General features: G+C 49.0%; 1 protein-coding gene across 1 annotated transcript in view; it reads right to left on the reverse strand.

The window, feature by feature from the left end:
- Positions 1-18,337, reverse strand: part of FCHO2 (FCH and mu domain containing endocytic adaptor 2) — a 187,504-nt gene that overhangs the window by 23,363 nt on the left and 145,804 nt on the right. Inside the window, exons 14-17 of the mRNA XM_040421467.1 lie at positions 17,446-17,457; positions 15,604-15,628; positions 15,477-15,516; positions 6,451-6,536 (exon numbers count right to left, since the gene is read on the reverse strand). Coding sequence (XP_040277401.1) covers positions 6,451-6,536; positions 15,477-15,516; positions 15,604-15,628; positions 17,446-17,457 — 163 coding nt within the window. The remainder of the gene's footprint in view (positions 1-6,450; positions 6,537-15,476; positions 15,517-15,603; positions 15,629-17,445; positions 17,458-18,337) is intronic.

Consider the following 18,337-nt stretch of genomic DNA (forward strand, 5'->3'; position numbering starts at 1 on the left):
TAGTCGGGTTCGCCCGAACTTCGCAGCAAAGTTCGGGTTCGGGACCCCGAACTTGACCCCGAACCCCATTGTCAATGGGGACCCGAACTTTGGGGCACTAAAATGGCTGTAAAAAAGTCATAGAAAGGCCTAGAGGGCTGCAAAAGGAAGTAAAATAGGGGTAAAAGCAGGACAATTGCCCTGCAAACAAATGTGGATAGGGAAATGAATTTAAATAACAGAATAAAAAAATAAAAATAAAAATAATGATCTTGAACTAGGAGGTGGAGGTCAAAGTAGAGTAGGAGGTTGAGGAGGCGCTGGACGTGGCGGTTTAGGTGGAAGCGGTGGTGGAGGAGGAGAAGGAGGAGGTAGCCAACACTATTTTCGTATTTTTTTTTTATTTTTTATCAATTTGGGAAGACCCCAAAACATTGGGAAATATAAAAAAGAAAACAAAGAGAAAGTGCGCTGGAGTATAACAATGGCTGGGTGCGGCCGGTATACTTGTCTATTCTGCACAAGGTACGTACAAGTCCTGTGGAATCCATGCCTGGTTCATTTTAATGAACGTGAGCTTGTCCACATTGGCTGTGAACAGGCGGCTGCTCTTGTCTGTGATGTCGCCCCCTGCCGTGCTAAACACACGTTCAGACAATACACTGGCTGCAGGGCAGGCCAGCACCTCCAAAGCGTAAAGGGCAAGCTCAGGCCATGTGCCCAATTTGGAGACCCAGAAGTTGAATGGGGCAGACCCATCAGTCAGTACGTGTAGGCGTGTGCCCACATACTGGTAAGATGTTCTGTATCAGCTGGTGGTGCTGGTTGTTGAGGTGTGCCGACAAAGCTTTTCCACATTTCGGCCATGCTAACCCTCCCTTCTGAGGTGCTGTCGGTGCCCCAGCTGTGTTAGCGACTTCTTCCTCCTCCTCTGCCTTCGCCTTGTGCTTCCACTGAGCCTCTGCTGTCAGGTGGGAATGCCATCAGCAGCGTGTCTACCAGCGTGCACTCGTACTCGCGCATCTTCCGATCACGTTACAGTGATGGAATTAAGGACGGCACGTTGTCCTTGTAGCGGGGACCCAGCAGGGTGGCCACCCAGTAATCAGCACTGGTTAGAATGTGGGCAACTCGGCGGTCGTTGCGCAGTTACTGCAGTATGTAGTCACTTATGTATGCGAGGATGCCCAGAGGCAACGACAATCTGTCCTCTGTGGGAGGTGTATCGTCTGTGTCCTGTGCCCGCATGGAGGCCCACTCTTTGGTGGTGAAGTGGTGCTGTTCCGCAGAGCGACTCACCCGTCCGTGCTGCAGCTGAAACTCTACCATCGCCTGCTGCTGCTCGCACATTCTCTCCAGCATGTGCAAAGTGGAGTTCCACCTTGTGGGCACGTCGCATATGAGGCGGTGAGCGGGAAGGCCGAAGTTACGCTGCAGCGCAGACAGGCGAGCAGCAGCTGGGTGAGAACACTGAAAGCGCGCACAGACGGACCACACTTTCTGCAGCAGCTCTAACATATCGGGGTAATTTTTAGGAACCTCTGCACCACCAAATTCAACACAAGCGTCAGGCAAGGGATGTCAAACCGGCTAGGCCCAGAGCTGCTACGAGATTTCGCCCATTATCGCACACCACCAGGCCGGGCTTGAGGCTCAGTGGCACCAACCACTCATCGGTCTGTTGTTCCATGCCCGTCCACAGCTCCTGCGCGGTGTGGGTTTTTTCCCCCAAACAGATAAGTTTCAAAACAGCCTGCTGTCATTTCCCCCTGCTGTGCTGAAGTTGGTGGTCAAAGTGTTACGCTGACCAGATGAGGAGGCGGTAGAGGAGGAGGCAACGGGAGGCAAAGAGAAACGTCCTGCAATCCTCGGTGGCAGAAGGACATGCGCCAAACTGCTATCCGCCTCAGGCCCAGCCGCCACTGCATTTACCCAGTGTGCAGTTAGGGAGATAAAATGTCCCTGACCGTGCTTACTGGTCCATGTATCAGTGGTTATGTGGACCTTGCCAGAGATGGCGTTGCGCAGTGCACACCTAATTTTGTCCGCCACTTGGTTGTGCAGGGCGTGGATGGCTTGCCTGGAAAAGTATTGGCGGCTGGGAACCATGTACTGTGGGCCACCGCCATATGTTTTTTAAAAGTGTCTCCACCAGACGGAATGACAGCATTTCAAAGGCCAGGAATTTTTAAATGCTGGCATTCAGGGCCAGGAATCGTGGGTGGGTAGGGGGGTACTTCCTCTTTCTCTCCAGTGTTTGGGAGATGGACAGTTGAACGCTTCAATGGGACATTGTGGAGATGCTTGGTGACTGTGACGAATGTGGTGGCGTTGCTGACACACCCTCTGTCTGCAGGGTGGCAGGTGCCACCGTCACTCCAGAGGGGGAGGAAGAGACCAAGACTGCAGCAGAAGAGGGACCAGGAGGAGCCCGAGATCCTTCGTGGTTTCTGAGGCGTTTACTCCACTGCAGCTCATGTTTTGCATTTAGATGCCTGGTCATGCAGGTGGTGCTCAAGTTTAGAACATTTATGCCTCGCTTCAGGCTCTGATTGCACAGCGTGCAAACTACTCGCGTCTTGTTGTCAGCACATTGTCTGAAGAACTGCCATGGCAGGGAACTCCTTGGAGCTGGCTTTCGTGTGCTCAGTCCCTGGGTGCGGTGGGCAGTAGCAGGCGTACTGCCTAGGGGACGGCCACTCTGCTTTTGCACACTGCTCCGTCTTTTGCTGTGCGGCTGGTGCTGTGTGACCACCACCTCTTCCTCCAAACTGCACACGTCACTCGCATGACCTTGATTCCATGTGGGGTCTAGGACCTCATCGTCCTCCACATAATCTTCCACCCAGTCTTCACCCCTGCCCTCCTTGCCGGTCTGCACACTGCAGAAAGCCGCAGCAGTTGGCACCTATGTTTTGTCATCATCAGAGATGTGCTGTGGGGGTCCTCCTATGTCCACATCCTGAAACATAAGTGGTTGGGCATCGGTGCACTCAATCTCTTCCACTTCTGGGGCAGGGCTATGTGGACGGCCCTTGGAAACCCCGCCAGCAGAGTCATCAAAAAACATAACAGACTGCTGCATGACTTGGGGCTCAGACTGCTTGGCTGATTTGCAATGGGGTGAGGTGAAAGACACATGCCCATGGGCTGCAGGTGCCAATTCTGCGCTTTCAGCAGGGGACCGGGTAGGAGACAATGTGAAGGAACTGGAGGCACTGTCAGCCACCCAATCTACTACTGCCTCTACTTGTACTGGCCTCACTATTCGTACACCAGTATTCGGGCCTACCAAATAACGCTGAACGTTCTGTCGCCTACGTGCACCTGAGGAAGGCATTTCATTTGGGCGTGTAGCTGGCACAGATCGACCACGTCCTAACCCTGCAACAGGAGCTCCACCAACCCCAGCAGCACCACGTCCCTTATTTGATGCTCACCTCATTTGTCACGTATGCAGTGCAGGTGTACGTCACGCAATAAATGGTATACGACGTGCACCGAACGGACGGATTAACTATATCAATTTCCCCGTCATGTATGCAGTGCAGGTGTACTTCACGCAATAAATGGGTATATGACGTGCACCTAACTAACAGACGGATTAACTATTATATTTGTGTGTCAGGGGTACAAAGTTGCATTGCACCCACAAAAATAAAAAAAAAAGCTCTAGGTCACCTACAAAATGAACAGCCAAATTTATGGTTATCTTTCTGTGTCAGGGGTTCACCCACAAAAAAAATATATATATGATAATCGCACTAACACTGTCCCTCACTTCAGCTGCCTGCTTTCTGTCCCTTCACTACTGAGAGCTGATGGGCGGTGCTACACGTGATCCAGCTTATATAGAGGCTGGGTCACATAATGCACCGGCCAATCACAGCCATGCCATTAGTAGGCATGGCTGTGATGGCTTCTAGCCTTTCAACAAGCTTTATTAAATGCCCGAACACCAAACCCAAACTTTCCTGGCAAAGTTCGGATACGCTCAACACTATTAAAGGGTGCTGGATGTAAAAAGCAGGTTAGTACCAATGGCACATCATCAAGATTTAATAGAAATCATTGTTGTCATACCATGCATATAAATACATGCAATTATGGGGCAGAGTAACCACCATCAAAACAGACCGACATACACACAAACATCATGGCAATGACATCTACTACAGTACACATATAAAATGCACAAACTGTATGCAAAAAAACCACACTGAGAATGGAAACAAAAATACTGATATGATCCACATATCTGGCTATTTGGAGACCACAAAATATGACTTTTTATAAAAGAAAAGGATGCAGAAAAAAGTAATAAAGAACAAAAAAACAAACAGCTAAAACATTCATATTTCTCGTTGCACGCACTAAAACAAGAGTGCTGTTTTCTTGGCACTACAAGGCACAATGAAGCAACACAACACATGCTTGTCATACCATCATTTATCTGAACTGTAGACAGGCTACAGTTGAAAGTTGCCGACTTTGATGACTTTTCAGAAGCATTTGAGTTCTCTTCAATGAATACATCATCAAGGCAATAGTTGGCATTTGACAAGCCTAGATTCTCTTCCAACATATAGCTCCTTAAAGTCCTCTCGGACAAAAAATAACGCATGTTGTCAACCTTCTCAAATGCGCTATGAAATCTTTGAAGCTTCTTCCGACTTGTGGTATTATACTTGATGCTTTCATGCAAGGATGCACGTGGCCTTTGAGGATGCGGAAAGTGAGGCTGGGTGTTGTCTACCTGAGGTTTCATTGTGCCAAAATTATGAAAAAGGTTGGCACCAAAATCAGACTGTGTTGCATCTCCAGGGTCAGATATTGGGAAGTCAAACGTGAATTCAGACAAGCTATTGGAGGTCAAAGCTGTGGGGGAAAAAAGGGAACTCCCAAAAGGGTCCTGTATCACAGCTAAAGAAAAATGGGGGGGAATATAAACAGTGAAAGTTGATGCCCAGCAACGTAGAATTCCTGTGATAATATACATGCACACTTAAAAGGAGTCTTCCAGTTTTAACAAGTTATCCCCTTATCCACAAGATCGGGGACAACTATCAGATCAGTGGGGGTCCTACTGCTGGGACCTCCACTGATCACGAGAATGTCCCCGTACCCTGTGGAGCCCCCTGAAATGCATGCAGCTACTCCATTCATTTTTATGGGAGCGTTGCAGACAGCCGAGTACAGCCCTCGCCAATCTCTGGTGCTCCGATTTGATAGTTACCCCCTGTACTGTGGATAGAGGAAACCTTGTTATAACCATAATACTCCTTTAAAGGGAATCTGTCATCATGAAACAAAAGGGTCAGATTTCTTTTCTTCTTTGAATCCTCTCACATAAAGACGAGTCTATTGAACATTATAGGATTAGAGGATCATCTTTTGGCCAGTCTAGAGGTGGTCATACACATCAGTCTAAAGTTGATCGAAATGGACCATTACAACCAAGACAAACCTTCATCAGGTAAAAATTAAAGGGGCTTTTCCAGAGGATAGGTCATCAGTTTAAAAGTCTCGGGAAAACCTTTTAACAACATTTTAAATGAACAATGAAAAACAGAATTACTAACTAATGTGTCTACAATACAAATCTGTCTAAAATGTTGCGCCAGTTGGCACATCTAGGTTTTCTATGCTTTTTTAGAACATGCATGCCTGACAAGGGGGTGGGGCTTAGCGGAAAGGGCAGTGCTTCATAGGAAAGGGGCGGGATTAAGATGCCTCATTTGCACCAAAGTAGTGCGCCAATTCTGGCGTAAAAGGTCTGTCTCAAATTAAGACAACTAATAGTTGGTATAGACTGAAAGCAAAGTGGCTAAGTCTGCACTAAATTTATCATCCTTTCTGGGCCCCCGTGAACCTGGTGCAAGTCCAGACAGTCTGCTAAAGCTTATGCCATCTTTAGGATTCGTAAATCTGACTTGAAAGAAATCACCAGCAGAAAGATCACTCGTCAGGTGTCACTGAACAAGTATGGCCAGTTCGACAACTTCGAACCAATACAGACTAAAATGTGGATGAATTCATAAGTGTGAGGACTATTCATTCAACCGCTGCTCAACCATCAACCTACTTCAGTCTGATGTATATGGCCAACTTTAGTCCCATGCTTTTCAGCTGTATTTGACTAGACTGCTATAATATTAGTCAATCTTCATCCTGCAAACAATATCCTACGAAATTACCTTGAGAAATTATTTGGATAAAGGAACAGCATGGCTTCTCAAACTATACAAGGAAAACTCAGTGTGCATCAGTGTTCTTCTATTAAATGCAATGCATGCGCAAGTTCTGATTTCCACGAAATATAAATACATAGGTGTAAAGAGAGAATACAAATAACCCCTAACGGTGAAAAAAAAAAATCATAACTTTCCCTTTTTTGCATTTTTTTCTTGAAAATATGCAATAAGTCTACAGTGACTGCCATAATTGATTAAAAAAAATATTAACGATTACCTGTTGAACTGGAAGATGATATGGAGGATGACTCCACAGAATTGCCAAACAATGGATCCCAAGCTAAAAGATCACTGTTGACTCTGCTGTAATAGAATACAAAAATTCTTAGCTCGCCATCTTGTTGCAGACCCCCAGATAGAGACACGATGCACGTTACAATGCTGAGGCGAAGCTCAGGTGAAACTAATGGTATAAAGTCCAAGATGTGATTCCGGCATGCATAAACATTAAAAACATTGTAGCTATCCAGGAAAAGATATATATGACTTAGGCCTCATGCACACGACCGTTTTTTTTTTGCGGTCCGCAAAACGGATTTCCGTTGTTCCGTGACCGTTTTTTCTTCCGTGGGTCTTCCTTGATTTTTGGAGGATCCACGGACATGAAAAGTGAAAAAAAAAACTAAGTCAAGTTTGCATTGAAAATGATAGGAAAAACGGACACGGATCACGGACACGGATCATGGACGCGGATGACTATCTTGTGTGCATCCGTGATTTTTCACGGACCCATTGACTTGAATGGGTCCGTGAACCGTTGTCCGTGAAAAAAATAGGACAGGTCATATTTTTTTCACGGACTGGAAAAACGGATCACGGACGCGGAAGCCAAACGATGCATTTTCCGATTTTTCCACGGACCTATTGAAAGTCAATGGGTCCGCGAAAAAAAACGGAAAACGGAACAACGGCCGCGGATGCACACAACGGCCGTGTGCATGAGGCCTTAACAGGATAGGTCATCAGTATCTGATCTGTAGTGGTCCAACACCCGGGATCCCCACTGATCAGCTGTTAGAAGAGGCCTTGTGTACCGCAGCCTTTTCTTAGGCCAGTGACTTCACTGTACATTGGTCACATGGCCTAGTTGCAGCTCAGCCTCGTTCAAGTCAATGGGGCTGAGCTGCAATACAAAGCACTGCCACTATACAAAGTACAGACCTGTCCTTGGAAAACTGCCGGGCGCCACCTGTGCTCCTTAGGCTGGTTTCACATGGGCGTTGCGGGAACATGCACGATTTTTCCCCGCAAGTGAAAAGCGTTTTAATGCGTTTTGCACGCGCGTGAGAAAAATCGCCATGTTTGGTGCCCAGACCCGGACTTTTTCACAGAAGTTCGGGTTCAGTATTCTGTAAATTTTATTATTTTCCCTTATAACATGGTTATAAGGGAAAATAGAATTCTTAATACAGAATGCTTAGTAGAAGGTCAATTGAGGGTGAAAAAATAATTAACTCACCTCCTCCAATTGATCGCGTAGCTGCCGGTCTCCTGTTCTTTCTTCAGGACCTGTGGTGGCGTCACTGAGCTGATCACATGGTCCATCACCATGGTGATGGATCATGTGATGAGCACAGTGATGTCACCACAGGTCCTTTGACAGGTCCTGAAGAAAGAACAGGAGACCGGCAGCTACGCAATCAATTGGAGGAGGGGAGTTAAAAAAAAATTTTTAAACTCTCAATTGACCTTCTACTAAGCATTCTCTATTAAAGAATACTATTATTTTCCCTCATAACCATGTTATAAGGGAAAATAATACAGTGAATAGACTTTCATCCTAGCAACCATGCGTGAAAATCGCACCGCACCCGCTTGCGATTTTCACGCAGCCCCATTCACTTCTATGTTGAAAAACGCACAATATAGAGCATGCTGCGATTTTCACTCAACGCACAAGTGATGCGCTCATGTGCACAGCCCCAAAGAAATGAATGGGTCCGGATTCAGTGCGGGTGCAATGCGTTCACCTCACGCATGGCACCCGTGCGGAAAACTCGCCCGTGTAAAAGGGGCCTTAGAGCTCCGGTGAGCGCAGCAGCTCCCTGAAACAGCTGACCAGCGGGGGTGCTGGGACTCAGTGATCATGACCTATCCTGAGGATAAGTCATCATTATCTTTCTCAGAAAAACCCCTTTAAAAACATGCACCACCAAAAAAACGAAATCCAAATATGCATTTAGTTTTTTTTGGAGGTGTGGTCCTAAACTTTTGATCAGCTGAAAAACAGCCTGTTTAAGTTTATTCGTTGTTTTCATTTAAATTGAATGATCAATTTTTTTTTTGTCTCACTCCTATTTCTTCTTGTTGCATGTTGAAGCTCTACTTGGAACCTTGTTAAGATCCACCCATGCTAAATATGATTTTTTGCCATTTTTCAAGTGGTCTTAAACTTTTGATCAGGACTGTATGTGACATGCACACCATGTGTTTAAAGCTCCTTTAATAAATCTATAATGTTTTCAATTTTCATACTTGCAGGAGAATCACCTCTTGGACTTTGCACCGCCACTAAGGGCAGCTTGATGAAATGACGGGAAGCTGCTCTTTTATTGTAACACATTTTCTTGTAAAAGAAGCCATTACAAAAATAAAATTTAAAGAGGACCTTTTACCGATTATTACACTATGAACTAACTATACAGACATGTAGAGCGGCGCCCGGGGATCTCACTGCACTTACTATTATCCCTGGGCGCCCCTCCGTTCTCCTGCTATGCCCTCGGTATCTCCGTTCCCTAAGTTATGGTAGGCGGAGTCTGCCCTTGTTCTTCTGTAGCGCTGGCCAATCGCATTGCAGAGCTCACAGCCTGGGAGAAAATAACCTCCCAGGCTGTGAGCTCTGCGCTGCGATTGGCCAGCACTAGAGCAGAAGGGCAGACTCCGCCTACCATAACTTAGTGACTGGAATCTGCGCCTACTATAACTTAGTGAGGGGAGATACCGGAGGGCATAGCGGGAGAACGGAGCGGCGCCCGGGGATAATAGTAAGTGCAGTGAGATCCCCGGGCGCCGCTCTACATATCTGTATAGTTAGTTCATAGTGTAATAATCGGTGAAAGGTCCTCTTTAAGACACTAACTTATATATATAGAGCAAGCAGCATGGTCTGCTATGGTCCCTGCTGCTCTTCACTTTCTGTTCCATATAGACATGATCGAAATGCCAGGAAAGGCCCACTCAGCCAGTCACTGGCATTATTGGTGCCCCATCTGGGCAAGTGAATGGCTGGGTAGGCCTTTCCTAGCATTTTTGATGTGTCAAGAAGGAAAGGAAGTGGAGAACAGCCAGGACCAGAACAGTGTGTGAACGGCAGAGGCTTCGGATCGGTGGAGACCTTTTAATGCCGGTTTAAAAACGAGATTTTTGTATAACTTACCAGTAAAATCTCTTTCTCGCTCTTTCCTTGGGGGACACAGAAGACCTTGGGTATAGCTCATCTCCCTAGGAGGCGTGACACTAAGTGAAGACTGTTAAGCCCCTCCTCCCCAGCTATACCCTCAGCCTGGAGAGAGAGACTGCCAGTTGCGTGTCCAAGTAGTGAGAAAAGGCAAAGTCCAAAAAGTGGAACCAACAAGCCAACTACCCAAAGGGTAAAACAAACTCGGAAACAGTCAGAGAAGAACAAAGAATGGGTGGGTGCTGTGTCCCCCAAGGAAAGAGCGAGAAAGAGATTTTACTGGTAAGTTATACAAAAATCTCGTTTTCTCGCCCAGTTTCCTTGGGGGACACAGAAGACCTTGGGACGTTCAAAAGCAGTCCAAAGGGGGAGGGACCACAGCACCAAGGCGAAGCACCCGAAGGCAACAAAAAACCCGCCGCCTGCAGACCAGGCGGCCCAAGGCAGCATACGCCGAAGGCCGAGTATGCACCCTGTAGAACTCAGTAAGGTGTGCAAGGAAGACCAGTGACCACCTTACAAATGCATGGCCGAAGCCTAATGCCTCCGGCCCAGGAAAAACCGACAGCTCTGGCAAAATGAATGGTGACACCAAAAGCAGAACCCTGCCCTTGGTGCGACAACCACAGCAAGAGCCACACTGAGAAAGCGGAGGAAAGCCACCCTGGAGGCCCTCAACCCTTGCGCGGACCTCCTGGGAACACAAGAGACCGAACGTCGACAAGAGTCGGAGATCTCCAAGTAAAAAAAAACTGCAAGGCCCAAACAAACGTCCAAATCGGTGAAGTGTCCGTTCCCGGGGGTGGGAAGGGGAGGACGACTGCCTCAATGAAATGAAGGACAAACATCACCTTCAGAAGGAAGGAAGAGACGGAATGGAGAACAGCCCTGTCCTGGGGGAAGACAGAAGGCTCGGAACAAGAAGGGCCGCCACTCAGGCACCAGTCAGAGACACGATGGCTACAGAAACCCAACCGTACAGGACAGAAGGAGTACAGAGGACTTCTGTAACGACTCCAAGGAAAAATTGGAGCGCCAAGAGCCCAGTATGTGGTTCCCAGGACGGTAACGGAGGGCAGTACAAAGGAACCCAAGAGCCGCTCCATGGAAGAAGTTCCTGACAGGCCCAGAGGGTCGGGGAACGCTGAAAGAGGAAGGACAGGAACGACACTTGATACCTCAAGCAACGGAGTCCCAGCCCCAGGGCCGGGCTGGAGAAAGACAGAACCATGGAGAGAGAAAGGCAGAGTGGGGGAACGCCCAGCTTCCCACAGAACCCCAGGTAAAGTCCTAAGTCCTACCACAGATCCTGGACGAAAACTCGGCTAGAAGCGAACACTAGCGAGCTCACTAGAGTCGCCTGGGCAAGCGGGCGAAAACCCAATGATCAGTAACACGGGCAGAACGGTCAGTAGAACTGGTCCCGTCGGCCCCGAACAATGTTGTCCCGTATCCACCCGGAGTGGGGGAGCAGACGGACAGGAACCGAAGGGTCCGCCCAGCAACCGCCCGATGCCAGGACAAGACAGGCTAAAGCCCAAGCCGATGTAGCCACCACAGGAAGACGGACTAAATGGTAGTCCTCCCAAGTTACCGAGAAGGTAAATCCATAGCAGAAACATTGCCTAGAATGGAAAAAAACGCAATCTGCACCCAGCGGGAGGACAGAACGCGGTAGACCCGTTAGATAGGTACACAGCTAGTACAGTCAGTGTGGACAAGACACCAGAACCATCCACCTGAACAACCATGCTCTTCCCAGAGGGGAGGGCAGAGAAGGAACATCCTCTGAAGCGTGGCCGGAACAGAAGCCACATCGGAGAGATCCGTACCGAGTGGGAGCCAAACAGAACCGGCGAGAAAAGGCAGTCGAGACAGAGGCCGGGATAACACCCTCCAAAAGAAAGGAGGAGTGGGCATAGAGAAGCCATAGGACAGCTCAAAAGCAGGACCCCGCTACACTGAGACGCCCCGTTCACCGCTTCGCAGAAGGCGAATATCCTGAAGAACTCAAGGTGGATGTCCTCCGGACCTGGGTAAGCGAGCACCCAAGAGAAGTTGGGTGACCTTTCCCAAGAAGAGCGGCCCGAACCTGGTAGAAGGAAATAGTAGTAGGCGAGGGGACCGTAGTCCCACCAGAGCCAACATAGAATGCGAAGGGCGCTGCAGACAGCACTCTCGACCATGTGACCACTAGCGCAGGGAAACAATGCTGCGGGAAGACGAATGAGCACCGCCCAGCTCGGAGCAGTAGCGAGCAGGTAGAGGCCGTCTACTTATCTATAAGGCATTCATTTATTGTTTGTTGGACAACACCTTAGGCTTACACAGGTGGACAGAATGATCTCTTTAGAGAATAGTGCAAGGCTTGCTGCAAACACCGTCTCCCAAGAGAAAAAAATATGTCGCAGGAGGAAAGGAGGGATACGTACGAGTAGCCCCGTAAGCAGTGAGAAGGCCAACCCACCTACGGGACGAGAAGGTATACACGGCCCAACAACGCACAAAAACGTCCACTCACTGCCAAAATATCACTCAGCGAAGGCCAGCCAGAGTGCCACAGTATCTACCTGGCAAACTGCAGTCGGCAAGGGTGCAAAAGCCCGCCCCAAAAAAAAAAAGGGGGGAATGCCCAAGGCCGTACCTACGTCAGAGAAGTAGGGCATACCATACTTCGCCCCGAAGGGCGCCATGCACATAGCCACACAGTATCCAGCAGGAATGCAGGAGGTCCACCTAGTGAAAGGGGGGCATGCACAGGGCTATCCTAGCATTAAGTGAGTGTGCAACAACTCACCCAACACCGAAACTTCGTGAGAGTGTAACTACTCCCAATGAAGGGGAACATGTGCAAGTCCAATACGGCACATACAAGGACAGCCTTGGATCTCGTGAGCGTGCAAAATTCCGCCCATGGAATGAGGGATGGTCACGCACAAGGCCAGCACGGTATCCAATGGGAGCGCAAGCGTTCCACCCATGTTAGAGGGCCATGCTCAAGGCCAGCAACGTATCCGGTGAGAGTGTAGTATGCCGCCCAGAAAAGAGGGGGGGGGGGTCATGCACACGGTCAGCATCGCATCCAGGGAGAGTGCGATCAGTCGGTGAGAATGTGTGCATGTCACCTGAAGGAGGCGTGCCCATGGCCGGCAGCGAATCCAGTGAGAGTGCGTACACCGCCCACGGAAGAGGGGTCATGCATATGGCCGGCAGCGGATCCAGTGAGAGTGCAAGCACCCCGCCATGTATGGGGTTCATGCACATGGCCAACAACGTACCGGCGAGAGAACATCACCGACCGAGGGAGTGTATGAATGCCGCCACAGGGAAAATCCAATGAGAGTGCATCATACCACCTATGGAAAGTGGTCATGCACATGGCTGGCAGTGAATCCAGTGAGAGTGCCAAATGCCGTCCACGGAAGGGAGTCATGCCTATGGGCGTCAGCGAAATCAGAGAGTGCAGCATTCCGCCTATGGAAGGGGGTCACGCACATGATCGGCAACGAATCCAGTGAGAGTGCAGCGTTCCACCAATGGAAAGGGATCGTGCACATGGCCAGCACCGTATCTGGTGAGAGTGCAGTATTCCGCCTAAGAAAAAAGGGGGTCATGCACAGATCGCAACGAATCTAGTGAGAGTGTAGCGTTCCGCCTATGGAAGGAGGTCGTGCACACGGCCAGCACCGTATCCGGTGAAACTGCAGTAGTCCGCCAATGAAAGGGGGATCATGCACAAGGCCAAACCGTAGCCAGGGAGAGTACAGTATCCCGCCCAGGAGGGGGGTCCCGCACATGGCAGTACCATAACTAAAGAGGGTGACGAATGCTGCCTACAGAAAAGGCCGCATGCACTTGACCAGCGCCGTATCGTGAGAGAGGGCTAGAAGGGTAAAATGACCCTGGCAGCGCCGCAGCCGGGGAGTGCGACATGCCGCCTAGGGAAGGGGGGCATGTACTGACATGAGGCTGCAGCGTCCTGCGCAGCCCACAAGTTATATATATAAAAAAATTCTTTTTTTTTTTTTTTTTTTTTTTTTTTATTATATATATATATATATATATATATATATATATATATATATAACAGAAAAGGGGAGCCACCTACAGGGGCACTGGGGGGTTCCATACAGGCCCATCTGAAGCCGGCCTGTACCCAAAGGGTTAAACAGGGATCCGGCCAGGAGGGCGGCGCTGCGATCCCCTGGGGGCAGCCATACAGGCCCATCTGAAGCCGGCCTGTACCGCGGCGCTGCGATCCCCTGGGGGCACCCATACAGGCCATCTGAAGCCGGCCTGTACCCAAAGGGTTAACAGGGATCCGGCCTGGAGGGCGGCGCTGCGATCCCCTGGGGGCGGGGGAACCTCCCGGCGGGAAGAATTCCCGCCTGGAGAAGTTCCAGCCCCCTCCAACAGAGGCCTAGTAATTGTAGGCCGTGAAGCCGGGGCCTAAATTATTAGCGGCGCCCGGCTGACCGGGGCCGCACAGTATACAAGTACCGGCCGGGGAACGAAGCGGCGCATGCACATGCCGGCCGCGGGTGCCCACCCCGCGGGCCGGAAGAGGCGGGGACCCGGATAGAGCGCCGGGATCGCGGCCGTAAAGCCTGCGGTGCCCGGCCGACCGGAATGTTCCGACGGTCGGCCTGGGGCTGTTGAAGCATAGCGCTCATATTGCAGGCCGCGGGTGCCCACCCCGCTGCCCAGAAGCGAGGACCCTGCGCTCGGCAGCCATTTTACCCATGGAGCGGGCCCTGGCTTATAACAGCGCACCATGTGGCAAACAGCCACAACCACCTTGCCCTTGGGCCGGTGCCCGTGAGGGCAGAGGAGGGTCAGGAGCAGCAAGGCTCTGGCCCTGAAGCAGTAGCCGGTAAGAGGGAGGGGGACCCTGAGACCGGGTGCCTGTGAGGGTGGGACGCCTGCATAACCCCTCAGTCAGGGGCAGCTAGTTGCGGACCTCTGCAGCTCCCCAGGCATTCTTCTTGTAGGGAGAAGGGTGCCAATGACCTATGGAGGCCAGGAGAGAGGGAGCAGAATGTCGCCCTGCGGCAGCCCAGGGGCCAGCCTAGGTCTAGCAGGGACAGAAGGGTCCATAGGCCCAGTATAGGGTCAGGCACGCAGGAGACCGGGGGGGGACGGGGACGTTGGGCTGGAGCAGCCAATCTCTCACCATAGACGTCTTCACCCTCGGTCCGTTCCAGCAGGGTCGCCCCTTCAGCTACTGGCACCGTAGTGGCAGGACGCTGGAAGGGGGACTTGGCGTGCGGGCGACCCTTGCGCTGGCGGGATGTAGGGGAGCTGGGCTGCCCTGATCCACCTTGCCTTCTGTGGGGGAGGCAGCCGTGCGGGTGACCGGCACTGGCGCAGCTCAACCCCGGGAGAAACAGAGAGGTCTAGTGCGTCTCTGTTGTCCCTGATGATCTGGAACAAAAAGAAAAGAAAAAAGTAAAAATCTAAAATTTAAACAAGGAGAAACCAGCCCTGCAGAGCAGGGAGTGTCTTGCCTCCTTGGACACTAAGCAAAAACTGGCAGTCTCTCTCTCCAGGCTGAGGGTATAGCTGGGGAGGAGGGGCTTAACAGTCTTCACTTAGTGTCACGCCTCCTAGGGAGATGAGCTATACCCAAGGTCTTCTGTGTCCCCCAAGGAAACTGGGCGAGAAAGTTGATTTACACATTAAACGATATCTAGTGGATTGCTTAACCTGGTGAGTAAGGCCAAGACAGTATGGATCGAGCTAAAATTATTTTGTATGTGTATTGCCATCCCAAATATGCTCATTTTTTATGAATAAAAATTATTTTGCAAGGTTTTTGCACACAAGGCTTTCTAACAACTTACTCCATAGTGCCAGGCACTTTCAACTTTGTCATCTCTTCACCTTAACATGAAATAGAGAAAAGAAATGGCACATTACCCACACTACAAGGGTAAAACAAAATATTACTGCTCATGAAATCTAACTTACTTGATGCATTCCTGGTCATCTGTGCCTACAAATGAAAAAAAAAAAAAAGACATAAAATTAGCAAAAAATGGTCCACAGAGGACGTAATTTGGATCCACTGACAAATCTAAGTGTTAAGCCTCATTAACACGTCAGTGTTTCTTGGACGTGTGCCGTACCCAGTCATTTTAATGTGTGTATTCACACATCAGTGTTTTAGCACGGTCCGTGGGTCAGTGTTTTTAGCACGGATGCATGCTCATTTTGTCCGTGTTCATGGATCCATCACGTCAATTATAGTCTATGGGCCCGTGAAAACCACGGATGCCGTCTGTTTTGCATCCGTGTTTCACAGATCATTAAGATATTCTTTGAAAATTATTTTTCAGCTGCTCAGTGTCAGTGAAACATGGATGCAACACGGACAGCAAAAAATGGACCCACGGACCCTTCACGGATGCATCACTGACCACCTGCTCATGGATTTGAGCACGAACACGGACGAGTGAATGAGGCTTTACATGTGGATTTCACTCTGTGCATTGCAATGGGTAAATTCTACAGCATAAATTGACATGCTATAGATTTAAAAGGATATTCCAAGAGTTTGATACTGATGACCTATCTGATCTGTGGGCGTCCAACACCTAGGACCCCCACCGATCAGCCGTTCGAGAAGGTACCGGCACTCCTGTTAGCGCCACGACCTCCTTCGTTCTTACCAAGCACACCATTGTACATTGTATAGCGGCTATGCTTTGTATCGCGCTCAGCCCCATTCACTTCTATGGAGATGAGCTGCCCCTAGAAAACTGAGAGAAGGCTGCGGTGCTACTGTGAGCGCCGCTGTCTACTCAAACAGCTGACTGGTGGGGGTCGAGGGTGTCGGACCCCCACTGATGACCTATTTTGAGGAAAGGTCACCAGTATTAAAGTCTCAGAAAACCCCTTTAAAAGCCATACCATGGGTCAATTTTCATTGTGGATTTTTTTGTATATATGTGTATATATTTTTGGTTTAGTTATAAGTCCACTGTAGTCACGATGGAAGCCTTTGTTCCATCTACCTCACCACTGACTGGCGACCTCTGTTTCTACAGGCAGATACACTGTGACTGTCAGTCAATGGTGAAGAGGAAAACAGGAGCATAAATTTGGGGCTTATAACACCTAGTGCAGAAACAGAAAGGAACCAGTATGCAGCCTAGGATGCAGAGCAATTGGTTGCTACTGCTAACTTTATTCCTGAACATATAATTAAGAAAAAATATAAATTTAATATATAGAAATATAAATGTAACATTAAAAAGGGTTGCTATACACAATGGCCATAACAATTGATGTAATAAAAAAGACTAATAGCTACACCACATAGCTTTATTAGACCTTAAAGGGGTTATCCCATCTTAGACGATGGGGGCATATCGCTACAAGGAGAACGGAGTCGGGGAGAGTTGTGGCTGGAGGACACCGGATTTCCCGGGGTCCGTCCACCTCCAGGCGCAGCTCCCCGCCTCTCCCATTAAGGTGAATGGGAGCGAACCGCGCATGCGCGGCCACCGCTCCCATTCATTTCTATGGGCCCAACGGAAATCGCAGAGCCAGCGCTCGGCTATTTTTGGCGGCTCCATAGAAATGAATGGAGGTTGGCTGCGCATGCACAGTGCGCCCTACTCAACTTTCTTTGCTCCGTTCTCCTTGTAGGTGCGGGTCCCAGAGGTGGGACCCACACATATCAGACAATGGGGGCATATTCTAGCAATATGCCCCCATTGTCTAAGATGGGAATACCCCTTTAATTCAAACAAGACTATACAGACAGAAGAACCATTACAGTGTAGTCACCGTTCCGTGCGTACTCACCGGACTTTGCCGCTGTTGTCAGTATTATACAAAAAGGAAAAAAATAAAAAACATAAATATTACATATTCATTCGCAATGAAATACAAAAGGGGTACTCCCATCCTGCCTTTTATGGTCGAGATGGGAATAACGTGTGTAAGTGCCGGACTTACGGAAATAGATGACCTGGCTGTGCTCCGCAGTTTACGGAACTCCCACAGGAGAGAATGGGAGCTATGCTGTTTCTGTAACCCCCCATAGCTGTGCTATGCTCTTCGCCTAGCTAACAGGAGCACAGCCGAGGTGTTTCCCTAGCTCCAGCTACCCCCTGTCGGAGCTTACTCTGGTTATTCCCCTCTCAGCCACAAAAATCAAAGATGGGAATATCCCTTTAAATGAAAGGTTTTAGTGATGAAATGAATGGTAAGTAGCATTACAGCAGATTAGTAAAACACCTGAAAGCACTGAATGTTTGTAATGATATCTCATGTTCAGTCATTTAGTATTATGGGACTCTTTGCTTCCCATAGCAAACAAGATACCGTACTTTCTGATACAAGAAGCCAATCTTTCACAAATTATGTAATTCCATTTATCAACAAGGCGTGTCCTAAAACTGTCTGACATGGTCAGCCAGGGCTGCAGCTTCAAGATAAAAATCTTAAATATTATTAATATTGTATCATTAATATAATAAATGTACAGCTTGTTACATAAATGTGTTATGTGCTCTCAATCTCTAGAACCTGGAGTTGGGCTGAAGTCAGAGCGGAGGTGTGGAGAAAGGGTTGTCATGAGTTTGCATTACTGGCCCTCGGTGGACTCTATAAAGACACACCACCCGCTTGACAAGTAGACTGGTAACCCTAGTTGCATATTTTTTACATTTCCAGGAGAAATGACAGAGGAACA

The sequence above is a fragment of the Bufo bufo genome, chromosome 2 (genome assembly GCF_905171765.1).
Source record: "Bufo bufo chromosome 2, aBufBuf1.1, whole genome shotgun sequence".
NCBI classification, from domain to species: domain Eukaryota; kingdom Metazoa; phylum Chordata; class Amphibia; order Anura; family Bufonidae; genus Bufo; species Bufo bufo.